Genomic DNA, 27,550 nt, shown 5'->3' with positions numbered 1-27,550 from the left:
TTTGTCTTCCGTGTCAAGAGCACCACAATCCATCCCTCGCACGTTGAAACCAATGGAAGACATTCACCATAAGCTTTAGTGAGCAATCGGTGTGCTTCAGCAGCCGATAAGCTTTTTCAAATTAAAGAAGTAAAGCAAAACTTCCAGAATATGACGCTATGTTGGTACAAAACTCGAAATTTTCGAAGCTAAACATTAGACATCTACTGTAAATCTCGAATTTTAAAATCATACTCCTTTTAATATAGAAAACTGATCCACAAATGGCTGTTATATAAGCAAATAACCACGACTACCCCGGTTTTTGTTACCCTCCGCCATGAGTGGTGACCATGCTCGTCTGTATGTTGAAATCAACTTTCCGAAGCCACCAAATAACTTACATACATGATTGATATATGAGGAAGGTACTTTTTTGAATTTTTTTACAAATTAATTTTTTTGTATTTTTATAATATTTGGGTTGAAATCTTCTAGAAAAAATCAATTTCCCAAAATTTTTAAATTTTCAAAAAAGTACCTTTTGTTCTGCGGCTCCTCATATCAATATATCGGCTATAGTCCAACTGCTATATAAAATCGAAATGACCCAAAGCCCACAAATATAAACAAAAAATCACGAATGCCCAGATTTGATCACCTATTTTTCATCAACAAAATTTTTTCACCACATTTTTTTTACCAAAATTTTTTTTTGGAAAAATTTTTTTTTACCAAAATTTTTTAACCAAAAAATTTTTTCCACAAAAATAGTTTTTAAATTTTTCTTAAAGTAAGATTCGGCACAGTCGATTATAACACTGTTACTTGTTTTTTTATACCCTTCACCTTCGTGAGAAGGGTATATATAAATTTGTCATTCCGTTTGTAATTTCTACATTTTTCATTTCCGACCCTATAAATATTCTGGATCCTTATAGATAGCGGAGTCGATTAAGCCATGTCCGTCTGTCTGTCTGTTGAAATCAATTTTCTGAAGACCCCAGATATCTTCGGGATCCAAATCTTCAATAATTCTGTCAGACATGCTTTCGAGAATTTTGCTATTTAAAATCAGCAAAATCGGTCCACAAATGGCTGAGATATGAGGAAAAAACCAAGACAACCTCGATTTTTGACCTATATCTGGATTACTAAGACATTAATATAGACAATATGGATATCTAATGATAGATATTTCAAAGACATTTGCAACGACGTATATAAGTTGGACCTACAATGGGTCAAAATCGGAAATAAAAATTTTTAACCCGAATTTTTTTTTTCAAAAAAAAAAAATTGAAAATACAAAAAAAAAAATTTTTAAAATTTAAAAAAAAAAAATTTAAAATTTAAAAAAATTAAATTTAAAAAAAAATTAAAATAACAATCGAAAAAATTTTTTTCCCAAAAAATGAAGAAAACAACTGGAAAAAAAAATTTAAATTTGTATACCTAAAAATATTTAAAATTTTGAAGTATAATTTTATAACGCTATAAAATGGGTCAACATGAGAAAAATAACCTGAATTTAGTTCACAAAAGCCAAATATAGCACTCTTACTTGTTGATATATAAATAAGAAATACTGAAACACAAAAAGAAAATTCTGAAAAGCAATTGAAAATTTTTGAAGTAGATTTAGAAGTTCCTGTAATATAATTGGAATTTACTGAAATATCTGAAATACGATTAGAAAATTCAGAAATATATTTAAAAATGTCTGAAATCCAACCCAAAATGAACCTATTTCTAGTAAAAGTTACACTTAAAAGATTACAATGTTAAAAAATGTGTTGTTATAGAAATTGAGTTCGAACTTATTTAAAATTTTTAAATTTTCATCTGAGTTAATTGTAAACAGATGTGCTCCTTGAAGTCAGCTCAGTTTTTTAATTGAGATGAAAACTCATTTAGGGTAATGTTTGATTTAGTCGTACTTATTATATATTTCTATTTTTCAGATCTGTGGAACAGTTGGGCTCTCCTGTTGATTCTGATGGACCTGGCGCAGTGGCCCGGAAATTTGCACCCAAATCGAGTGGTGCTGCTTTGGGTGCTCGCAATGGACGTGGCGGTACTTGGGGCAGTATATCTAGAGTGTTTGCTAGGTCTAGAAATAAAAATAAAGCCCTCTCAGCAGATGGAGCCACCGAATGTAATTTAATATTTGATAAAATTTATGTAAAATTCATGTCTTCTCTCTTTCTATTCGTTTCCAGATAATGACTACTCCTGGAGCCCTCTATCCGAAGAAGGTTATGCCGAAAAGTTACGCTTATTACGCGAAGCCTCTCAAATACCCATGGAAAGATGGCGGGCCTCACAAGTTTTAGCCTGGCTAGAAGTTGCTCTAGGCATGCCTCAATACAGCACCCGCTGCTCTGAGAATGTTAAAAGTGGTAAAGTTTTATTGGAATTAAATGACATAGAGCTTGAAGCTGGTCTGGGTTTGGCACATCCCATGCATCGCAAAAAGCTGCGCTTAGCTATTGAAGAGCAGAGAAGGCCGGAAATGGTACGTTATCCCATGATTACACAATTGGGTCATACTTGGGTGGCATCCGAATGGCTGCCGGACATTGGTTTGCCTCAATATGCTGAATCTTTTTTGCATTCGCTGGTGGATGCCCGTATGCTGGACACACTGTCCAAAAAGGAGTTGGAGAAATTTTTAGGTGTTACGAGAAAATTCCATCAAGCCAGCATTGTGCATGGTGGGTAGTTTTTGGAGAGGAATAATGCAGAGAATTGGGTTTTAATAAGTTATCGAATATTTGTTTCGTTGTAGGTATACATGTCTTACGAATTGTTAAATATGATCGACAAACCCTGGCTATGCGTCGTGTACAATCGGAAAATGTTGACACCGATCCCATTGTGTGGACCAATCAACGTTTTATACGCTGGGCTCGTTCCATAGATTTGGCCGAATACGCTGATAATCTTAAAGGTATGTACTTAGAGTCTGTACATTAATTTTTAAATTGCCTAGAGGATACAAAGATCAATGTCTTCAAAGGCAAATTAATATAAAATTAAGTCACCTATAAGTATTATTCAGAAATTTTATTATTAAAATTGAGCTAGAATAAAAAGTTTTGACCTATTGTAAGAACTATTACCAAGAATTACTTTTTTCCGAAATCCCCACAAAATTCATGTCACAAATACAGCTAAATTAAGAGATGTATTGATCAAATTATATGATGAGATCCCTAATGAGGTCCTCAAGAGAGAGAACCTTAAACTATGAAAACTATTTAGCAAATGTTTTAAGATTTTTGTGAAATTAATGTATACTAGGACACTGTCTCAGTGTTTTGAAATTATGTGTATTTTGTAGCACAGTGTTATTATTTTTGCTAATATCCACACTTTACTTTTGTTTATTCTATTACAGATAGCGGTGTTCATGGTGGATTAGTTGTTTTGGAACCATCATTTTCGGGCGACACAATGGCAACAGCACTGGGTATACCACCCTCAAAGAATATAATACGACGACATTTATCAACGGAATTTGATGCATTGATACTACCCGCCAGGTAAATTATAGTTTATGCGATATTACACTTCAACAGATATATATTTTTTGGTTTTGGTTTTGGTTTGTGTTCTTTTGATCATTAGATTGGTTAGTAGATTGCTGATTATTTAAACTAATATATGTATATATCGTCGCTGTGCCTACAAAAGGAGCTTTGGATTGTTTAACAACAAAACTGTTTAGTTTTTTATATGAAATTCATGTAAAATTCAACATTATTATGTTCTAATTACATAACTAATAGAGTTATTACAGCTCCTTTGTTGGCATAGCGACGATATGTATTTATTTGAAATGTGTGAGTGCATGTGAATGAGATAAAAAAAAGTTTAATAATACATATCCTGTAAGACTTACAGTGTGTAACAAAAATTATACAATATCCAATATGCATTTCTACTGGAATTCAAGTTGAAAGCAAGTTTAATTCAAGCCTTGAATTATAGTCAAAACTATAATGTATTACACTTTATTTCAATAGCATTCTCCAGTAAAAAGGAAACATTAATTCAAGCCATATGTTTTTTGTTTGGAAAATATTAAATTTTTCAAACTTAAAATTTTCAAATGCTTGAATTTTTGGGGCTTTCGTACTTATTAAGTATGCATACCCTTCATCATGAGTGGTAAGGTTTGTCATTCCATTTACTATTTCCATTTTCATATTTACATAAAGTCGTAGTCGATAAAGACATGTTGAAATAAACTTGAATATGCCCCCAAATAACTTAAAAATATGATTAATACATCTATATATCGGTATAGTCCTGTTTCGATCGCTATTTAAATAACGACTACCTCGATTTTTTTACATTTCACATAAAATATATTTTCATAATTTTTTTCTCACGATACATTTTTTCCCAAATATTTTTCCATACATTTTTTTTTACTAAATATTTTTTAAACTTTTTTTCATGAAGTATACGAGTGTAGGTCAAAAAGACGATGCCTTTTTGAATAAAACACAGATGTTTTTGGAAATTTTTTTTTTTATTTTTACGCCCTTTCAGAAAATAAGTTTTTTCGAGGTCATCATAATAGGTATTTTTTTCATCGTTGGAGTCAATTCTCCTTGCGACGAGACATTTCTACTTACCCTTTGACACAGAAAAAATTATATTTCAATTCAAACATTTATCCCATATTGAACTGGTTTCAATTATTTCATAATTAAATCAAGTATTCATTTGCTCAAAAACAAAATTTCTTGATATTTTCTATTGAATATTGAGTTTTGAATTTGATTATTTTGACAATTGAATATACAATTTTCGTTATTGGTTGAATTTCAAATACAAAAATTATTGAATAGATAATTTTCGTAATTGAAACACAAAAAAACCAGTTCAATATGTGACAAATATTTGAATTGAAACGGTTTAAGAAATAGTTTTTTCTGTGGATACACCCGATTGTGATCCATTTTGTGGAAAGCTTTCTCATATCCAAGTGAAACCACTGAGCCATGTGAGATGCCTATAGCTTCCACAATCTCTCGTATTTTCAACATCCGCTCGGCCAAAACCTTACCGTGAATTTTTTTCAATTGTTTCGGCTGTGGAGACCTCAACTCTTCTTGTACGGCACATCGATATTCAGTAAACCACTTTTTTTACCTTTGAAATTGATGGTGCTGAGTTAACATAACATTTATCAAGCTTAGTCTTTATGATTAATGAGCAGACGAAATTCAACTTTTTTCCAATTTCTCCTCAAGTCACAAGGTAGTCTGCTATCAATGGCTGTCAAACACAAACTAAATGACGCAGACTGTTGAAATTTTGACAGGAGCCAACTGACAGATTCCTATTGACAGGAGCAGTGTTACCGTGAATTTTAATTAAGAACCGGGAAAAAAACGCGCTTTAATATTTCAGTACTTTTGGAGAGGTATTATTTATGAAATCCTTTCAAATAGATTCCAATAATAAATTATCATTACATTTAATTTACTTTGGGTAGAAATATTCTCAAATTGAACTTTCTATAACCCATATATGGATATTCTGGATCAAAATATTCGTTAAATATCTTAAGTTATTGGGGAGCATCAAAAAAGTACATTTCAACACACAAACATAAATAAAGAAGTGGAATATTATTGACCTACTTAGTTCCCAATGTCTAAAATTGTTATCTGTCAGCTATAAACCAAATGCTGGAATTTGGAATAAAATCAGATGACGTTTAGAGGTTGCATATTTTATTTGATGTTTCGAGTTTTAAATCAATATAAATCAATAATTAAATGTGGAAAAAAATCTAATTAAAAACAGTTTTGTATTTCATTCAATCATAGACATTTAAATAAAATGTACAAATTTTCGGACCTCGTTAAATCATGTATTTTTTTTACCGAAATTTCAAAAAATTAGGAAATTATTTAATTCAGATAGGCGCCAAATTAGCATTCAAAATGTAAACTTCAAATATTAAAACTATTATGGGTTAACATGGGGAACAATGTGAAATTGGCGAATTTCAAGGAAATTTAGTTATTATTCATAATTTTTTTATTGTGTGTATGACTTAAAAATGCGGAATTTATAATAGATGGGGCATCTTTTAAACGCGGTTTATGTTTTTAATAACTTACATGTCATTTTGAAGGAACACATCTCTTTTATTTATCCTCACTTAGTTATTGGATATAGTGGGAAAAGCTCATAGCTAACAATGCACAGTGGGACAGAATATTTTTTTTTTTTGGAAATACAATTGCTCCGGGGGCGACGCTATGGGGGCTCAAGGAAAGATACCTTCGACATGTAAAATTTTTAATGTGATTCCATTTTTCCCATCTGATTTCAATGATTTTTATATTTTTGGAAAGCGCTATTTATATTTTGAAAAAAAAAAATCACCTCAACAAAGTTTTTGATTTTGCAAAAAAGTCAAAAATTGTATGTTTGTAGTTATAAAACATTTTTATTCATAAATACCGAACTCGCATCAAATAGGTCTTCAAGGAAAAATATCTAAGCTTTCTTTTAAGAAAAATAGGGCCCATGTTCAAAAAAAAATTCAAAAATGTTTTTGATTTCGGAAAAAACTATTTTTTTCCAGAAATTTTTTTGCAAAAATTGAAGAAATAGCTATCTAAACTCTTTGGGTCACATTTTGCTAAGAACAATAGATAATAAGTTACATGGATGAGAAGAAACACATGTTTGGCCAAAATGTCACATTTTGACCCCCTCTAACTCAGAGAGTTCTTGACCGATCTTGTTTAAAAATTGTGTCTGACTATTATAGGTCTAACCCTGATCAGAAGACATCGATTTTAAAAGTTGGATCACTTGACATGAAAGCCCCCATTTCTTAGTATGTCCGGATGTTTGTATGTATGTCCTATTCACTTTCCGCAACTTTCTGAAGCCATCTGATGACATAGGAAGCTGAAATTTGACATACTTAAAATAATTTCTCAGCGGAAGATCGTAACGGAGCCAGATTTTTGATTTTCGGCCTGTGAATGGAGCGGTTTCTCCATATAACTCACAATTTTTTCTAGGAGGATTTTACTTTTACACAACTTTCTGAAGCTATCGATGACATAGAAAGCTGAAATTTGGCAAACTTTAAGTACTTTCTCTGCGGAAGATCGTAACGAAGCCAGATTTTAGATTTTCGGTCTATGGTGTGACGAAACTCTTTTTTTTATTAATAAAAAAAACTTTCTGTAAGAAAATATAAAAATTTTATGTGCTTCTGTAAAGCATCTTTATCTATATATATATAAAACTGAAATGGTCCATGTATGTAATGATATCATGTGAGAACGGCTGGAGCGATTTGGCAGATTTTTTTTATTCGTTTCGAAATTTTCAGGAGATGGTTTGTAAAGAAAAAAAATTCGAAAATTCCGGGTAAAACTCGGATTTTTTTTTTTGGAGTCCAGTCAACTGTAATAAAAAAGCACCCTAAAGTATGCAGTACAAATTTAGATATTTTATTTGCAAATAAATAAGAACCTGCCTGTGCATGTGGGTTGGAGGAACTTGTAGAACTAACATTAGTAAATGCTACCGTGCGAAGCATTCAACTAGTTTGATATAAACAAAGTGTCCTATTTTTCGACTATGACGCTCCTACGCCCTTCGTAATTTGACGTATTTTATATAAAAATTTCAACTTTGGGCCACATGTTCTAAAATCCCAAAGCTGGGATCAGAAAACCTATTTAACCATAAAATATTTTCCCAGCTACGATGAAAATGTGAGCCCTATTGGCAATTGGCATTTTTGTGATTTTCGCTCCAATTTTTACGAATTCCCTCTGAGCCTTTGAGAAGTCTTTTTTACATTTTTTTAATAAGAATGATACATTTAAAAAACATTGAAAATTCCATTGAGTTTTGTTAATAAATAAAGTTTTTATTACATATTTATTAAGTTTCTAAAACTAAAATTTGTATAAAAATTGTAATAGGATTGCAAATATTAGGAACAATTTGATCCACATTTATTCCGAACTAACTTATTTTGTTTAGATAAGTTAATTGTTTGTCTTACAAAAAAAAATAAAGTCAATATCTTAATTAGATTCAAAAATATTCCGCTTTAAAACTCATCATGTTATAATGGGTTAAAAATATCAGAATATTTTTAAATTTCAAATTTAAACTAATATGGCTAAATGATTGACCACAACTAAATGTTTAACATTAATGTTATACGATTTTAGACCTTGTGAGTACAAAAAATCGAAAATGTCCAATATAAGAGCCGCCCCAATATTTATAATTTATTGGGTCGCAAATGAATATTGTACAAATTATGAATATTGTTACGCACTGTATTATAAATTAAACTGATATTTAAACAATATGTATAATTAATACCATCCTATTCTCTATGTGAGCGGATGCATTATCGGATTTAAAGTCCTAGTATGAGTGAAAAAGTATGAATGTGTATTTTTTTTTTTTAATTTAACAGTAAACGAGTCTAATTGTTGTAGCATAATCATTATAAAATTTCGTATCTATATTTAGTAAAGTTGTATTTAATTCTCATATGTTTGTTATTTAAAAATGTGTATGTAAAACTTGTTAAACAAAATATTATTAATTATAGTGTATGGTTTCAAACAATATTTTTTTCTAATTTGCGCCTCATCAATTATATATGTTTTAATCAGATAATTGTGCGAACATAAAAACTACATATAAATACATAAAATAAAATAAAATTCTAAAAACGGAAACTAAAATTATCTATTTTATTTAGTTTATATTTATTTTTTCACACATACTGCTTTTTATAAGTTATGTGTGTGTGTGTGAGCCATAATTTATTTTAATATTAATTATAGACTTCTGTTTATGTTTTTGCATAATTTTTTGGAATATTTTATATAATTGTGCCAATAAGTTCTTTTTAATTATTTAAATTTGTTATTAGCTTTATTATTTATATGATTTGATTTATTGTGATCAATATATATTGAAACATATGTATTTTCATTCATGCCCATCAGCAGCCACAACAGACAGACAAAATAGTGTTTGCACATGAAACCCAACAAAAAAATGTTTATGAATTGAAAGCAGTTACACAAACTTTTATTTTAGCAAAACTCACTAAAAAGGAGCTAATGAGAAGTTTATACCAAATTTCATTTTGAATCAGTGATAGTCATAAAGAGAATGTGAATTATAATAATATTTTATGCACTTTCTCACTTTCTTGTACTCTATGTCTTATATTTGTTGTTTACAGATAAATAACTGATCATGTTCGGTCCCTGTTGGCTTAAAGTGGTGTCTATAGATAAAAAGTGGTCATAATTCTATATCTTCTAAATTACTGGTCCTATTGCAATATAATAAATAAACAAATCGTTCAGGAGAACATTAGCTTTAAAAAAATTAAATCTGTCAATACCCAGTTAGAACAGAAATTAAAATACAGGGTGTCAAAGTCGACCACTCTGATTTGCAAAATTGTATACAGCTCGTAACTTGTACAAATATGAACAGTATCAATAAATTTTACTTTGTTATAGCAAATAGGAAAATATAGAAAATCCTGTTTATTTCCATATGTTAGTTTTTAACTTTAACCACCTTCATCAATAAAAACGTAACTTAAAGTTAAGACGAACTATAACTATTATTACGAATTAAAAATTTAAGTAAAATTTTCGTTTTTGTCGGTAATAGTTGCCCAAATTTATTCTCTTATTTCTAATAAACTCCAAACTAACATGTATTAAATGCTTTTGCAATATCTCAATTCGCCTGTTCATGATAAATAATCAAAGGCAAAATTTTGAAATGAAAAATCCTAAATTTTGGCAAAAATAGAGCATAATTGTTTAATAACACAAACCAACAAATTGAGACTTTTTGATTGGAACAGAATAGCGTCCCTATAATTCTGAAAGGGCATGTTGAGTAGATAATTTTTGTAGAATAAACTTAAAGTCCAGCTGGTCTGAGTTTTTATTTTACCGTGGGTCAAAGTTTTAATTTTTTGATCGAAGGGAGCTTTATACTAAATGAAAAAAATGTTGTAAGTTAATGTCTGAGAGAATTATTATTATCAGAGTTATATTGTGGAATTTTATGGAGATCATTTTTGTGAAAGATCTTAACCCTCTAGCTCCTCTCTTTAGGGGTAAATTTTACACTTTTTTCGAGAAAATAAAAAAAAAAAATCCTTTCAAAAAGGACATTTAAGGATTAAAATATTCTACGAACATTTTTGACGAACTACTTCAGTGGGGATCATCAAAGATACCAAAGTTCTCTTTTTACGCTCTTTTCGCTTAATTAGAAAAATTACACGCCACCTTGTTTTTCACATTGTTTTTAAAAAAAAATCGCCAAAAATCCATTAGGCAATATATGGATTCCGAGCAAAAGAACTTCTGATTTTTTGAGGCCAAGAGAGATTCAAGCCAATATCGGATAGTTTGTTCTAAAGTAAAGCGTATCCCAGAGAGAGCGTTCTGAATTGATCGAAACAAAGAGTAGTTTTTCGAGGCAAGGTCTGGACTATAAGGCGAATAAGGCAAATTCGGCGAATAAGGCAAATTCGGTGGTACCAAAAAGGCGATTTGGTACCACCAAATACAGATAAATACCCTAGCGCCATGAATATTTGGTGGTAGTGTTAATTCGGTTGGTTGGTCGGGCTACACCATCGTAATGGATCCATATATCATTGCAAGTAATGATTCGGTGCAAAAATAATTTTATTTTATAGTTTTCTCGGTTTTAATTCGTATGGTACCCAATTTCCCTGCTTTAGGCTGAATCTTGCTGCTCGCAAACCTTTTTAAATTGCTAATTGAGTAGCTACCAATGATTTTGTAAGCTATTGTTGAGTTTTACATCAGTTTCCATGGAGAAATGCCTCCAATTCTTTGTCTTTAAACTTTTTTGGCAGGCCTTGGCGATTTTTGTATTCCATGTCAAAATCACCACCACACCATCTTAAGCACTTTAAAACTGATGGAACACATTCTCCATAAGCTTTGGTGAGCAAATCAATTAAAGAAGTCAAGCTAAACTTCCCGCATATCACGCTTTGTTGGCACAAAATTCGACATTTTCAAAGCAAAGAAACTTTGTTGTTTACACTATAATGTTCAATATCTATTGTAGATCCTGCATTTTTAAGTCATACACCCAATAATATTCATGATAAGATACTAGTGTAAGAAATTAACAATATTAAGCTTTTAAATTTATATAGAGGTGCACCCTACTTCTGGTAATGGTAGAAAAAGGGGATTTTTTTAAAAAAAAATGTTAAGTTTATCATTCAAAAACAAAAACCACATCGAATTAATTGTTAGTCGCCAGCTAAAAATATGGAGTGCAGCAGGTTTTGTAAAAATAGTAACATTTTCAGTAGCATTTTATTCAATTGCATAGAAATTATACTTAAATGTATTTTTTGATAATAATTTTTTCTATTATTCATTAAAAACATAACAATTTCAAAATCCATTACAAATTTCATTATCTTAAACGGGAATTTTTGTATGAGCTTTTAAGTCGCATAAAATATAAGCTGTATTATGTTTTTTGAAACCAGAGGTGGTTGATTTTAACACTCTCTATCACAACTTGTGTTTTAACAGGTAGTCGTAATATTGATGTACTCAAAACTTAAGCCCTTCTGTATGATTCCTTCGTATATTATTTTCCAATCGGACCAGTAGTTTAGAAGATACATATTTATTACCACTTTTTTCATCGTCCCCACAGCCACACAGGGCTATAAGCAGCGTTGCCACTCATAAAATATTTCTCCTACCAAATTTCTAATTAAAAACTACCAAACCTACCTAAAATATTTGAGAAATGCTATATGGATTCGTTTCAAAATTAATAGTTAACAGGGCACTGCTACACGTTCAAAATATATTGACCGCGATCCAGTATCGCGATATTTATTGAACGTGTAGCATACGGTATTGATGGATCGCAATCCAAATCGCAGAATAACCTCATTTTGCGTGATCCATTTCAATGGATCGCGATCCAAATATCACAATATATATTGAACGCTGCTATAAAATTACCCAGAGGAAGAAAGTTATTTAATAGCACTACAATCATAAATATGTTAAAATCATTCAGTTTTCGAGATTTTATTTTTGAGTCGATTTAACGATGTCCTACCGTACGTCTGTCTGGCTGGTTGTCCATGTATTTCACATAGCCCCCATATAAATGTCCTCCAGAAATAAGACATTATCCGTCATAAATGCTTGAAATAACATTTTTACAAATAAATTACACCTAAAAATACAATTCATAATTGACCATAAGGCCCTCTTCCGAAAATTACTTCAACGAGCATAAAACTCCTAAAAGTTTTGGTAAAAAATTCAACACAAATAAGTTTTATATAGAAATAAATTACGCGTCCTAATTTCCATAATTGGATATTTAAAGTGTCAGATGAAACTGCAATATTGAAGCAGAGTTTAACACATATTATTAGAAAATAAAAGTTTTGAGAGTCCTTTGGCATTTTTTGAACTCAACACTACTAAATAAATACACATTTACCTGACTAAACTAAATATTTAAGAAAATGCTATCTTCATATTTTGCAAATACCAACCAAACTACCAAAAGTCAATTTGTTAACTTGAAACTACCAATTTTGGTCCAATTGGACCAAAGCGGCAACGCTGGCTATAAGAGCCGACCACTGTTCTAAATTTATTTTTTTTTAATCATTTTTTATAATACTGATTATTAAGATAAAAGTCTTTTTAATTTTTAAAAACTATAACGATATCTTAAATTTGAGTTTTTGTATGAGCTTTTAAATCTAAAAACATATGAGAAGCCGCAGAACAAAAGGTACTTTTTTGAAAATTTTAAAATTTTGGGAAATGGAATTTTTCTAGAATATTATAAAAATACCAAAAAATCAATTTGTAAAAAAAATCGATAAGGTACTAAAGCGGCTCCTCATATTTATTATAATGTTGTTTAAACCAGGAATGGTTGACTTTGACAGCCTATATCTCAATTTGTGTTGTAAAATTGTGGTCCAAAGTCTTGATTTTCTGAAATCCTTAGTCCTTCTATAAGATTCACTAGTACATTATTTTCCAATCGGGCCAGTTGTTTGGAAGATACAGATTTATTACCACTTTTTTCTGGCTTTGAGAGCCGACCACTGTTCTAAAATCATTAATAGGCAGCTTCTAGTTGAATGGTCACATCATTTTCATAATGATATAAGTTTTCTATTTAGTTTTTTTTTTTTGAGAATGTTTCTGCATTTTGAGTTTTATTTGAAATTACTTTACGGTTTCTTTCTAGAGCTTTCAGAAGTATATATATACTATACTAAAGTAATAATCTGAACTGTTTTCAAATCATCAACATTTATATTGCTGGGTTATGCTCAGTTCAATTAATCACCTACATAATCATGTTTTACTTCTATGTATTTATTTATAATTAAACTATATTGTATTAAATTGCATTAAATAAAAATCACTAACGCATATTATTTGGAATACATACATACATTTAAACATACAATTTAATTATTTATCACTATTAATCATTTTCTCATACAAACAACAACATTAAATCAAGAATAAACATATATACATCTAAGTTTCCCAGCAGTTTTACAAATAGTCAATGTATCTCTTTTAAACTAAAGCCTAAATAAATGGCTGGTTCCAATTGAAATATTTTGTAGGTCATTAGACACGACATATGTGTTCTTTCTAATTCAAAGAGAAGTCAATTGGTTACTATATACATTCCAGGTAATCTAGCTTGAAGTTAGTTGGTCACTGTGGTGTCTCTAAGTAATATAGTATGTAGTCACTTTGTTTGTGCTGCCCTTTACAAAGTAGTTATTTTACCCAACAGAAGTAACCTATTAGGGAGTCAGTTGCCAGTAAGTGTACCTTTGTAATCCGGAGTTTTTCTGAATGTAGGGTCAATTGACTTTCACCTAGTGAAAATAACTAGTCATCAGTGGTCATCCTAAATTATATCAAAAATCACTAGTCCTTAGAACTGCTGGGTAAATATATGTACATTTACATACATGCTTATGTATTGCATTGTATATTGCAACATTTTTTTCATTTCATATTATAAATCATTTAAACAACTTTTAAAACTATTGTTGTTATTTAACAGAGAATCAAATAAATATTGAAAACCTCGGCATTTGTGCCTAATTAGAGCCTGAAAAGGATTGAACGAATCAACAAAAAAAAAATATCAATCAAAACGTCATGTACAGCAAACGGGATATTACTATTTTTCAAAAGGCAATTTAAATGTAATAAATACATTTTAAATAAAACGCTGAAGGTAATAGCTTTTTTGTTTGTAAAATGAAATCAAAATTAAAGTTGTATAGTTTCAAATTGCAATATTCAAAATGGAATTTTTCAGTGGCGAGCAGACCAACAGCCAAATGATTTAACATGCACTTTTAATATAAAAAAATCAGTGGTAAATTTGATTGAAATCGGAAATACCAAATCATAAAAATTTAAATTTTTCGGTTGCTTGGTATGGATTATCCCACTTACTTATTTATAAACCAGTCCAAACATTACGTCAAAAGTATGAGAGCCTATGTACTTGAGTGGCCTCTATATATAATATTTCCCATTAAAATTGTTCCCCTTCATCTAAAAGCCGAATGCCGATGATTTTATCCAAATCGATCAGCAACAAGAGAGAAATTTTCTGAGGATGGGATGGGTTTTGGAGAAACAATTTTATTTTTCAACATTGTCGCCGTTGAGCTCTATACAATTTGTCCAATGTTTCTCCAATTTTTGTATCCCGTCCAAAAAATAAAATTTGTCATGGTCATCAAAATAGATATGTTTGTGAGATGATTTCATCGTTGGAGTCCAATCTCGTTTTCATTTCTTCAGGTTTGGTAACAAAAAATTGTCACTCAGTACTAAATTCGGAGAATAGGGTGGAAGAGGGAGCATTTCGTAGCCTATTTCATGAATTTTTTTCCATGGAAACTGCACATGTGTGCACCCTTTTATGCACCCGATTGTGAACAGCCATCTTGCGGAAAGGTTTCACATACCCAATGTGAGATAAATATGGCTTCAACAATCTCTCGAACTTTCAATCTCCGATCGACCAACACCATATCGTTGCCACAACGAAATTTAGTAAATCACCTTTTTACCATTGAAATTTATGGTACAGAGTTTCCATAGTATTTATCAAGCTTAGCATTGGTTTGAGTGATGGTTTTTTCCTCTAAAAATAATTGTTAATGACCAGATGAAATTCACTTTTCTCCAATTTCTGCTCAAATCACGAGGTCTGCTATCAATGGCTGGCAACACACAAAATAAATGACGCAGCTTGTTGAAATTTTGACAGGAGCAGTGTTGCCCTTTTAGTTAAGAGACGGGAAGAGATTGCTCACCAAATCTTATGGTGAATGTGTTCCATATATTTCAATGTGCGAGAGATGGTTTGTACGGTTCAGAAGTGGTGATGTTGACAAGGAAGACAAAGATGGCCCAGGCAGCCAAAAAAGTTTGAGGACCAAGAATTCGAGGCATTACAGCATAAAGATTGTAATAAAATTAGCAATAGCTTGCAGGATTCATCCAAAAGAGGGGAAAATGGGTACCATACGATTTGAAGCCGAGAGACATTAAAAGACGATTTTACATGTCCGAAATGACGTTTGAATATTTTTGCATCAAGTCATTACTTCCGATGAAAAATGGATAACCCGAAGAGTAAGAGATCGTACGTGAAGCCCGGCCAACCAGCCGGATCGACATCAAAGTCGAATATTCATGGCGCTCTGTATTTGGTGGGACCAAAAAAGATTTCATTTATTACATCTATCACAGACAATCTATACCGAACGCAACTAATCAGTTTGAAGAGCGCATTCGTAAATTCCATCATGACTTCGCTCGGCCACATTATGCAATACCTGTTAAAAACTATTTAGAATGAAGTGATTGCGACGTTCTACTGAGAACTACTACTAGTGAATTTTCAACCAACTGCACAATATTAATGACTGGTGAATTTAACATGGGAATGTCATTGCAGGTGGCCGATTGGCACACTCCGCATAACACTTCACTATTAAATTCAATAGTACTAATTCTACTGCATTTGAGAAAAAAATTATCGTTTTCTAGTAAAATGCTCTAACCACTAAGCCACAGAGCATTTCTACTAATCTATATTTGATATTAGGAATTGCATGTGATTATACTCCCAATTTTTGCATTTTCTGCATCATCAGTGAGAACGAAAACTCGAACTGCCACATTCAGCATTACATGTACAGGTAATCGAAGTGTTATATTTTAGAGGATTTTATTTTTCTCAAATTTATTTTCAAAAACTTAAGACGAATATCTGACAAATTATAACCATTTAACTACTACTTTCGCAGCCACCTCGAACTAGTTAGTTGTACAAGTAGTAATATAGCTAGTATAAGGTTTCCAATTGGCACTTTTCAAACAGCTGGGAAGTTATTAAAGAGAAAAACCACGTTCAAAAGATACACTTTCTATTGTGAATCCTACATTATTAAATTATACACCCAATAGTTAATAATACTTTTTAAACTAGGTTTTGATAAATCTTTAATTTAAATCCAGTATTCCAAAGTTTTGCAGAAAAAAATAATTTGTTTAGTTTAGAAGTGGTTTATATCTAGAAAAATACATAATATAAAGCTTTTAAAATATAATTTGTTGGATTCAGAGACCGCAAATCCAGGCAAAAACGTCAGCAAATAATTTAGTCCAGCTAGATTTAAATTTGGAACCATCTTGGGAGCCCACTAAGTGACATAGAACGATTTTAGACCCAAAGAAAATGTCTAGATTTGAAAAAAAATAGTTTGTTTAGTTTAGAAGTGGTTTATATCTCGAAAAATACAAAATATAATTTTTGAATTCAGTGACCCCAAATCCAGATAAAAACGACACCATATAATTTAGTCTAAAAACATTTAAATTTGTAACCTCACTAAGAGACATTGAACAATTTTAGACCTTAAGAAACTGTATGGACTTGGCCAATATAAAGGCTACCATAATCTAAATCTTTTTATGATGGCTATACAAAATATAAAGACTTTTTTAAGCTCTAAAACAAACACATAAATACCATCAATATGCATCTCATAACTCATAGATTTTATCACAAACTATTTTCAACTATTAAAAACTAAACTAAACCATTTACACAAAAACCAATTATTTATTTTGTCATTCAACTAATTGCTCGTACATTATATTAGACACTTAAACTGAAATCATTCATCGCTTTTTTATGGAAATAAATTAAAACTTGCTTTAACTTTTGTATCTTCAAAAAAAAACTTAATATTTAATTAATGTTTTGAACTTTTTGATAAAACAAAAACTAAAACTACTGCTACTTACTACTATAATATTAATTTTACTTTCAATAACTTAACAATTGTCAATCATGTCTACATACTTTTATGGCATTATAAATACATAGTAATAAATGTTGTCAAAATTAGTTACTTACTTCACTCAACAAAATCTTAAAACTATTCATTGAATTGAAATTGAAAATTAGTTACAAACAAATTATAAAGTAGGTTTCTTTCTTTCAAGTACTTATTTCTAGTAGAGAGTGTATTGTATAGAGTGTTGTTATTTTGTTTGTATATTTTGATATTGTTTTAAGATGAACAAAAAAATAATAATCATTTTGTATTTATAACAACAATTTAAACAAAAAGTCAAACAAACAATAAATGACTAATTTAATTTTTCTTATGTATCTCTGTATATATTGCCTTTTTTCTCGTTAATTACAAAAACAAACTAACAAACAAAAAAAAAAAAAAATCTAAAACAAACGATGAACTGCAAAAATAAATAAAAACAAACAAAACAATAATCTTAATAACGTATTTCAAACAAATGCTGCAGATACATGATTTACTGTCAAATGGATGAATTTCAAGTGGATAATAATAGTGCAAAACAATTAAGTTTAAATCAAAAACCACCTACAGGACGTTAATAAAGTTTAAATATCTAAAACAAATTAAACACAACCACTTACACTTACATTTTACATTTAACATTACTGAACAACTAATTAGCACTTAAAAAAAAACAATCCATTTACACAATAATGAGTATTAAATTTAAGATTATTTATTTCTAAGAAACTTTATTTATTTTTTAAAATCATAAGGAAATTTAAATCAAAGAAATCGTCTGCTTTATTAGCTGGTAGTTAAAGAAGTTTGTGTCAATTGTTCTAGAGCTGATTGTAAAAGTTGAAAAAAATATAAGAAAACAAAAAAAAGTATCGATTTAAGTAAAGTTAAAATATGCTTCAAAAACCTTTTATGTGATGCAAATTGAAAAATAGTTTTCTTTTGGTAGTTTTAAGAAAACACCAACTAAAAAGAAAATAATTAATTAGTTAGTGCTGGTTCACACAAGTCAAGTTTACTTAAGCAAGTCTTGAGTTTGTTAAAGAGAGAGGAGAGGAGAGGAGATTGGAAAGATTTTTCTCTCTCTTCTATAAACTCAAGACTTATTCAAATAATGTTGACTCATGTCAAATCAGTACTTATTAACATACTAGTGAAAATTTAGGGCAAAATGTATGATAAGATAGGGGAGGGTTTAGCTATATACATATTCTGGGGACTTAATTTGAGTATATAAATGAGTTTCGATAATTTGAATTTAAGTAACTATAGGGTTCTTAATTGGGAAAAATATCTGTCAGGTAATAATCAAAAATATAAATAAAAAGAATAATTTTATTCGTATACATATTATACGATTAATTTTTTTATTCGAATACATTTTTACTTCGAATTATCCATGGTCCGCCCAAACTCAATTTCAATAAATATAGTAATACATTTGGGTTCGAATACATTATTCGTTTACAGTTTTTATTCGAATAAAATATTTATTGGCGAATTTAAAATTTAATAAAATTTCTTCTCAAAATTTTTATATTTTTGAAGTACTAATCAATCGATGAAATAAAAAAAAAAAAAATTTATTCGAATAATTTTTTAATCGAATAAAAATTGTTCTCAAATTTTTATTTGTTTTAGCAATTAGAATTAAAAAATTTAAATTGAATCATTTTATTCGAATACATTATTTATTATACGATTAATTTTTTTATTCGAATAAATTTTTATTCACGGTACGCCCACACTCAATTTTAATAAATATAGAATTACATTTGGATTCCAATTTTTTAAAGTAAAAATCAATCGATGAATATATAAATAAAAAATTTAAAATAATTTTATTCGAATAATTTTTAATCGAATACAATTTTTTTTCAAAATTTTTATTTTTTTAGGAAATAATCGATCGATGAATATAGAAATAAAAAAATTAAATTGAATCTTTTTATTCGAACATTCAAAATACATTTGGATTCGAATACATTATTCGGTTACATTTCTTATTCGAGTAATATATTTATTTTTAAAGTAATAATCAATCGATGAATATATAAATAAGATAATTTTATTCGAATACAAATATTATTCGAATAATTTTTTAATCGATTAAAATTGTTCTCAAATTTTTATTTTTTTTAGGAATTAGTATTAAAAAATTTAAATTCAATCATTTTATTCCAATACAATATTTATTATACGATTAATTTTTTTATTCGAATAAATTTTTACTTATAAATATTCATGGTACGCCCAAACTCAATTTCAATAAATATTGAATTACATTTGGATTCCAATATATTATTCGTTTACATTTTTATTCGAATAATATATTTATGGGCGAATTTAAAATCGAATACATTTTTTTATCAAAATTTTAATTTATTTAAATCAATCAATGAATACGTAAATAATAAAAAACTAAAATAATTTTATTCAAATATATTATTATTCGAATAATTTTATAATCGATTAAAATTTGTTCTCAAAATTTTATTTTTTTAGGAAATAATCGATCGATGAATATAGAAATAAAAAATGTAAATTTAATCATTTTATTCGAATAAATATTATACGATTAATTTTATTATTCAAATAAATTTTTACTTATAGTTATTCATGGTCTGCCCAAACTCAATTTCTATGAATATAGAAATAGATTTGGAAACGAACCATTTTATTCGTTTACATTTTGAATAAAATTTAAATAAAATTATTTTATTCGAATACATTATTATTCGAACTATTTTATAATCGATTAAAATTTGTTCTCAAAAATTTTTTTTTTAAGAAATAATCGATTGTTTAATATAGAAAAAAAATTAATTGAATCATTTTAGTCGTAACCATTATTTATTATACGAATAATTATTTTATTCGAATAAATGTTCACTTCAAATTATCCATGGTCTGCCCAACTTAATTTCTACAAATAAAGAAATAAATTTGGAAACGAACCATTTTATTCGAATACATTATTCGTTTATATTTTTTATTCAAATAATATTTTTATTGGCGTATTTAAATTCAAATAAAATTTAAATAAAAAAAATATATAAAATAATTTTATTCGAATACATTATTATTCGAATAATTTTTTAATCTAATAAAATTTTTTCTCAAATGTTTTATTTTTTTATTAAATAATCGATCGATGAATATAGAAATAAAAATGTAAATTGAATCATTTTATTCGAATAAATATTATACGATTAATTTTATTATTCAAATAAATTTTTACTTATAGTTATTCATGGTCTGCCCAAACTCAATTTCTATGAATATAGAAATACATTTGGAAACGAACCATTTTATTCGAATACATTATTCGTTTACATTTTTTATTCAAATAATAATAATTTTATTGGCGAATTTAAAATCGAATAAAATTTAAATAAAATAATTTTATTCGAATAATTTTTTTAAACGAATAACATTTGTTTTCAAACTTTTTATTTTTTTTAGGAAATAATCGATTGATGAATATAAAAATTAAAAATTTAATAATTTTATTCGAATACACTATTTATTATACGAGTAATTATTTTATTCGAATAAATGTTTACTTTTTATGACTATAGAAATACTTTTGGAAACGAACCATTTTATTCGAATACATTTTTTATTCAACTAATATTAAATTTACTGGCGAATTTAAAATCGAATAAAATTTAAATAAAAAAAAATTTAATAAAATAATTTTATTCGAATACATTATTATTCGAATAACTTTTCAATCGAATAAAATTTTTTCTCAATATTTTTTTTTTTTGGAGATAAAAAATTTAAATTGAATCATTTTATTGGAATACATTATTATACGATTAATTATTTTATTCGATTCAATTTTTACTTCTAATTATTCATGGTCTGCCCAAACCCAATTTCTATGAATATAGAAATACATTTGGAAACCAACCATTTTATTTGAATACATTATTGGTTTAAATTTTATATTCGAATAATTTTTATTGGCGAATTTAAATTGTTTATCATCCGAATAGGTTTAGTTTCAACAAAAGTTCAAACGGATAATTTTAATTTATTAAAATTTTCAATCGTTGTGATTTGTTGTCAATCGAATGATTTGATCATAGATATTTTCAATTCTAGCAACAGAATTTCCCACCTCTTAACTCAAAAGTTAACACTGTTTCTATCAAAAGGCATCTGTCAAATGACTCCTGTCAAAATTTGAACAAGATGCGTCATGTCGTTATATAAAATCGAAACTCATTTATATAACTACAAACTCAATAAATATTTGCTTTATGAAGTTGTTTTTTTATTAGTCAGTGTATTTAATTATATATTTTTTTTTAATAGACAATTTATTGAAACCACATTCAAATCAAATAGAAGACTTTAAACATAAATACAAAATAAATTTAAATAGATAAATAAAGAAGAAAAACAAATAAATAGGGAACTACATATTTAACTAAATAATATCGCACAATTACTTTATTTAATTGAGAAAAAAACAGGAGCAAAACCTAACAAAAAAATACAAAAATTACAAATTAAAAAAAATACCAAATTTTTATTAAATATCAATAAACAAATCGTATATCAAATTATTTACATTTATTAAAAAAAAAAAACATTGAACAACAAACACTTATAATTAACTTTATTTATTTATTAAGTAATTCATATGAAAAAATGGTCGTTATAAAACGACTTTAATAGATGCTACAACACTTTGAAGCAAAATGCTAAACAAATATGCTTCCAATTATGGCACTATCAATGATGTACTCAAAATTTGTAACTAAAAACTTTAAAAAATATATACTTCCAGAAAAGAATGGATCATTAGCAAACGCTTTAATTTATATATGATTTTCAAGAACTGCGGTCCTTAGGATACTCCAACAGTTTATCCCAGCGACATAGCTATCTATATTCCATCACTTTTATATCTTGATAGAAACATTGACTTTTCTCTTTCCATGAATTAAAAAATTCATGGAATATTTTTTTGAAAAATATGACAAAAAATGCTTTTTATTGAGCTTTTGCAAATATAAAAATTTTTAAAATTGCAACTTAATTTTTATTTATGAATATTTTTTAAAGAAATTTTACAGTTATATAAAGTTTTCTTTTCAAAATTGAAAAATAAAAACAAATTTTAAAATTTGTTATCAGGAATCCCCCAAAATTCCCAAAAAATTTATGAAAAATCCCAAAAATGGTCCCCTCGGTTTTAAAAAATGTTAAAACTTTTACATTTAAAAGATTTGATGTAAAGTTAGCTTTTCAAAAAGTATAAATTCCTCATACATCTTCTTAGAAATTTTTTAGATAAGTTAAAATGCAAGAAAGTACTTTTTTCCAAAAAAAAATAAAGAAACATCGTAATTTTTACATTTTTTTATACCCTCCATCACCACAAGTGGTGAATGAGGTGGCGCAAAAGTAAACTTCCGATGTTTTTTGGCTGTAATTAAAAAAAAAATGATAAACTTTGATTCTTCTTGTGGATTATTTTTATTTGGTCTTTTAATTTTGTTTGCATCAAGTCGAGAATATGATGTCATGTAAATGGCAGTTGATTGTCATTTGAGACCTTTTTATGGCATTTTCCATCACTTTGCCATAACTTCCGGCGATAGGTCCTCACATTCTTGACGGATATTGTCTTTAAGAGCTGCAAGAGTCTGAGGCTTGTTGACATAAACCCGCGACTTCAAAAAGCCCCACAAAAAGAAGTCTGGAGCGGTCAAATCAGGCGATCTTGCAGGCCAGTGCAAATCGCCAAAACGGGAGATTAGGCGCCCGGGAAATGCATCCTTCAGCATATCTGTTGTGGCACGTGCAGTGTGTGCCGTTGCACCATCCTTTTGGAACCACATGTTTTCCAATTCCAATTCATCAAGTTGCGGCGAAAAGAACTCGTTGATCATTGCTCTGTAGCGCTCACCATTCACAGTAACCGTTTGGCCCGTGACGTCTTCGAAGAAAAAAGGTCCGATGACTCCTCCAGCGAAAACAGCACACCGTACAATAACTTTGACGGGTGTAATGGCTCTTCGTGGTTTACACGCGGATTTTTAGTGCCCCAGAAGCGTAAATTTTATTTACGTACCCGCTAAGATGGAAATGGGCCTCATCACTCATCTGCGACGAAATTCACGTTGTGCCAAAGTCACCGACCGATTATTGGTCAACTAAATAGTCAGCAATATTCCGCGTTCTGGAGCAGTGTAGCATAACATTGTTTATTAACGTGTATTTCACATGTGTTTACTACACAAATGTCAAAACAGAACTGACATTAGGGGCCAATCGCAAAATTTATAGCATTTTCTGATAGGAGGATTACTTTTGCGCCACCTTGTAAAAGGCTTAGAACCCTTTTCAAACACTCATTTCATAGATTGATCAATTATATATTATATCCTGACAAATAAGACCATCAAATTCAAACAAAAGCTCCAAAATCCCTTTTTATTCTTCAAAACTGCCACAATAGAGCATGGATGTGATCCCTTTCTTGCTAACATTATAATATTTTAATTAGCTATTTTTAAAATTTGGTCCATAGTGCAAACTATTATCTAAATTTATAAACAAATTATTAAACATCTTCCACATCAAAAGACTTATTTTTATTAAATTAAAACCACAAACTTTCCTACAAACTGAAATTTAACAATATTTAACAAAGTGTTGTAGTATAAATAGAAAATAAAGTAAGTTTTTAAAACTAGTAAAAACCACAAACACTACAAACAACAAAAATACAAATGAAAGACCAATATTTGTATATTTTTTTAAAACTATAAGTCTATGCAAAAAAACAAATACAAAATATTTATATTTATTACATAGAGAAAAAACCATATAAATACTTAGATTTAAACAAAAAACCAAAATACATTTAAATATAATTAAAAATTATTATTTTTTTTAATGGCACGATTTTTTCCAAATTATGTTTAATTTTTTTTTTAAGTAGTAATATGATTTACTTAGAAATGTTATATGTATAAGGCAAAGATTTATTATTATAAACAAATAAGAATGAATTAAATAATTAGTATTAGTTAAAGAAAAAATCAAAACAAAATACACCAAAAAATTAATGTTAATTAATGTTTTTAAATGGTTTTTTCAATCTCTTTTCTTTCTTTCTTTTTTTTAACTATTTTCATTCTACTTTCGTACTCATGATTTCTTTTATGTGTAAAAATCAATGTTGAAAACAAACAAACAAAAAAAAATGTAACAAATTTAACTGAAATGTATTATAAATGTTTTAAAAAAATGGCTTGCTTGCAAAAAACAACAACTACAAAAACACACACACATATACTGCTGTACATAACATGTATTCCAAACACTTGTGCAAAATGTAAAACAAATGGAAACAAATATCAACAAAAAAAAATAATAATTTGAATTAATTCTTCCTCCAAAAAATACACAAAATATTTGCAAAAATCTCCATAAATATGCCAACAATTGACTAACCCACACACTAACGCAATTTCAAATATCCTTTCACTGCATCCATACACATCTCCACACATATACAAATACATTTTATTAATCCTACCAACAAAAATACACCAACAAATTCAATTGAAAATTTCATTGTAAAACAAAAAACTACTATTTACATATTGTACACTGTACTCTGCTTGTACTCTCTGTCTCTGTTTCTGTGTCTCTCTCTCTCTTGCTCTGTGTTCCTCTAACAATTTTGTTAATTCCATTTTATACTCAAAACATTGCTACTACTACAATTACAATTACAACAACATCAACAAACAAACAACCAAAACTAATTTGCATTTTCTCTTTTATTTTTCTCTATATATTTTTGGTGTTGTTCTTTTTTTTTGTTTTTGGTTTTTGATACATGTGTCTCTGTGTTTGAATATCCAACAATTTTATTTACACTATATCTGTGTATATGTGTGTAAACGCTTTAAATCAAATTCAAATCATCACTCCTTCAAAAACAAAATAAAAAAAATACAAAAAAAAAACATAAAAATTGATGCTAAAATTGGACTAATTTTTACTGCTGTTGATGATGATGACGACAATGATGATGATGACAATGATGTTAATTATTTCATTCGTAATCTAATAATGATGGATGTCTCCTCTTTTGTACTCTGTGCTCTCTCTATTAATTAATATTTTTACCGTTATTCTTTTGGATATTTTTGAATGTATATGTGTGTGTGCGTACGTATGTATGTATGTACGGTCATAATAATGGCTGTCTTTGTTTTTGCCTGCCTGTCTGTCTTTTTTCTTAATTTGAAATCTATGATTTGTGCATTTGATGTTTGTTGAATGTTTAGAGCTACATTGGGTCAAGGCATACGCTCCGGTTGTGGCATTGTGCCCATAACTGGTCCCGGCGGTTTACAACACTATGGCACGGCCGATAGACGTTCCAGTGGCAGTTTGAGGGTAAGTCATATACTATTTTTCTTCTTATTTTTTTATACTTCAATGTTAGTTGTATCAAATATTTATGTATGATTTAATGTTATGGTCATGTTTGTTTATCGAAGATTTAATTTGCTTTAAAAAAAACTATTTAATAATCTATGGGGAAAGAGACAATAGTTTAATTTTATTGCTAAATATTTAATTGTGGATATTAATCGAGTATTGTCTCCCAAAATTTTCTATATCAATTTATATGCTTGTGGAAAATGTAGTTTAATATTTAGACAAATATTAGATACCTTACTCTGAACAAAAATGTTAAATAATAATTTAACATACATCAGATCGTATACTTGCGAAAAAATATAAACTATGAAATATCACTCATACCACCCGTAAATCCTGTTTTGATTTTACTTAGATGCGTTCCAAAAAAAATCGCATAAATTGTATTCGGATAAAACGATACTCTAGCTTCATATAAAAACTAATGATTCGTTCCAAAATTCTGAAAAACCGCATAAATTCAGATTTTAATTAAAAACACAGAACAAAATCGCATAAAAAATCAACAAAAATATATTTATTTAATTTACTTAAACAGTAAAAACAAAATACGTTAAAAATAATAAACAAAAATATTTATAATTACAGAAAAAGTGAAAATGATCCAAAAAAAAAATGATTTAACACATTTTTTATGGAAATTCTGTAAATATGCATGATTAATCTTAATCACTGAATAATTCTCTGCATCGGTTTGGACTTTCATCACTAGATGATATAATCATATGGTAAAATATCATTTTCATCATTACAATTAATCTAGTGAATAGGGGACGAAATCGAAGAATTTTTAGGAGCTTCAATTGCTTCTTTTCTTGCAAAATAATTTGTCATTAAACTTTGCGATTTTGAATTTTTAAGTTGCTTATGTAACTCTTGATATCCGGAAAACAGATCAGTCAGTCCGCGATGAATCTTTAATTCTCTTTCCATATCTCAATCTATATTAAGAATTTGATTTTGTAAAACACCAACTATAACCATTATATCAGTGAAGCAAAATTGGTTTAATTTAAAAATGGTAAAAAGGTAAAGTCCTTAAGGGCTCGGTTATGTAAATGAAGAATTAAAAAAAAGACCATCTAAATTTTCAAAATCTTTTAAAATTTTCAAAAATCGCATAAAAGAAAATCCGTATAAAACGAGACCTGAGTGTACAACCAAATGCATTTTTTTATACCCTTCACTTTCGTGAGTTTGTTATTCCGTTTGTAATTTCCACATTTTTCATTTCCGACCATGTCCGTCTGTCTGTTGAAATCAATTTTCTGAAACCCTCAAATAACTTACATACACGATCCATACATCAATATCTTCGGAATTCTTTCGGCTCGGTTTCTATTTAAAATCGAGAAAATCGGTCCACAAATGGCTGAGACATAAGGAAAAAACCAGGACAACCTCGATTTTTGACCTATATACTAATACCCCGGTTTGTGTCACTTCGTTCTGCGACGGTTTCGAAGTTGTGTCTTTTTAAAATTTCTGTGATTTCGAAGTTCCGTCGATTTTGTTCCAGTTTGCGTAGCATGGCTTCGAAGTTGCGTCGTTAGTGCCTCGATTTGCATCGTT

The 27,550-nt window shown here is 28.7% G+C and overlaps 1 protein-coding gene across 1 annotated transcript in view; it reads left to right on the top strand.

Moving 5' to 3' along the window:
* Nucleotides 1–27,550, top strand: part of Liprin-gamma — an 82,111-nt gene that overhangs the window by 36,441 nt on the left and 18,120 nt on the right. Inside the window, exons 5-9 of the mRNA XM_065513880.1 lie at nucleotides 1,944–2,137; nucleotides 2,202–2,696; nucleotides 2,771–2,932; nucleotides 3,383–3,527; nucleotides 25,819–25,930. Coding sequence (XP_065369952.1) covers nucleotides 1,944–2,137; nucleotides 2,202–2,696; nucleotides 2,771–2,932; nucleotides 3,383–3,527; nucleotides 25,819–25,930 — 1,108 coding nt within the window. The remainder of the gene's footprint in view (nucleotides 1–1,943; nucleotides 2,138–2,201; nucleotides 2,697–2,770; nucleotides 2,933–3,382; nucleotides 3,528–25,818; nucleotides 25,931–27,550) is intronic.

The sequence above is a fragment of the Calliphora vicina genome, chromosome 5 (genome assembly GCF_958450345.1).
Source record: "Calliphora vicina chromosome 5, idCalVici1.1, whole genome shotgun sequence".
In the NCBI taxonomy this organism is placed as follows: Eukaryota; Metazoa; Arthropoda; class Insecta; order Diptera; family Calliphoridae; genus Calliphora; species Calliphora vicina.
The sequence above is the reverse complement of the archived record's forward strand: the minus strand, read 5'-3'. Positions and strand labels throughout refer to the sequence as shown.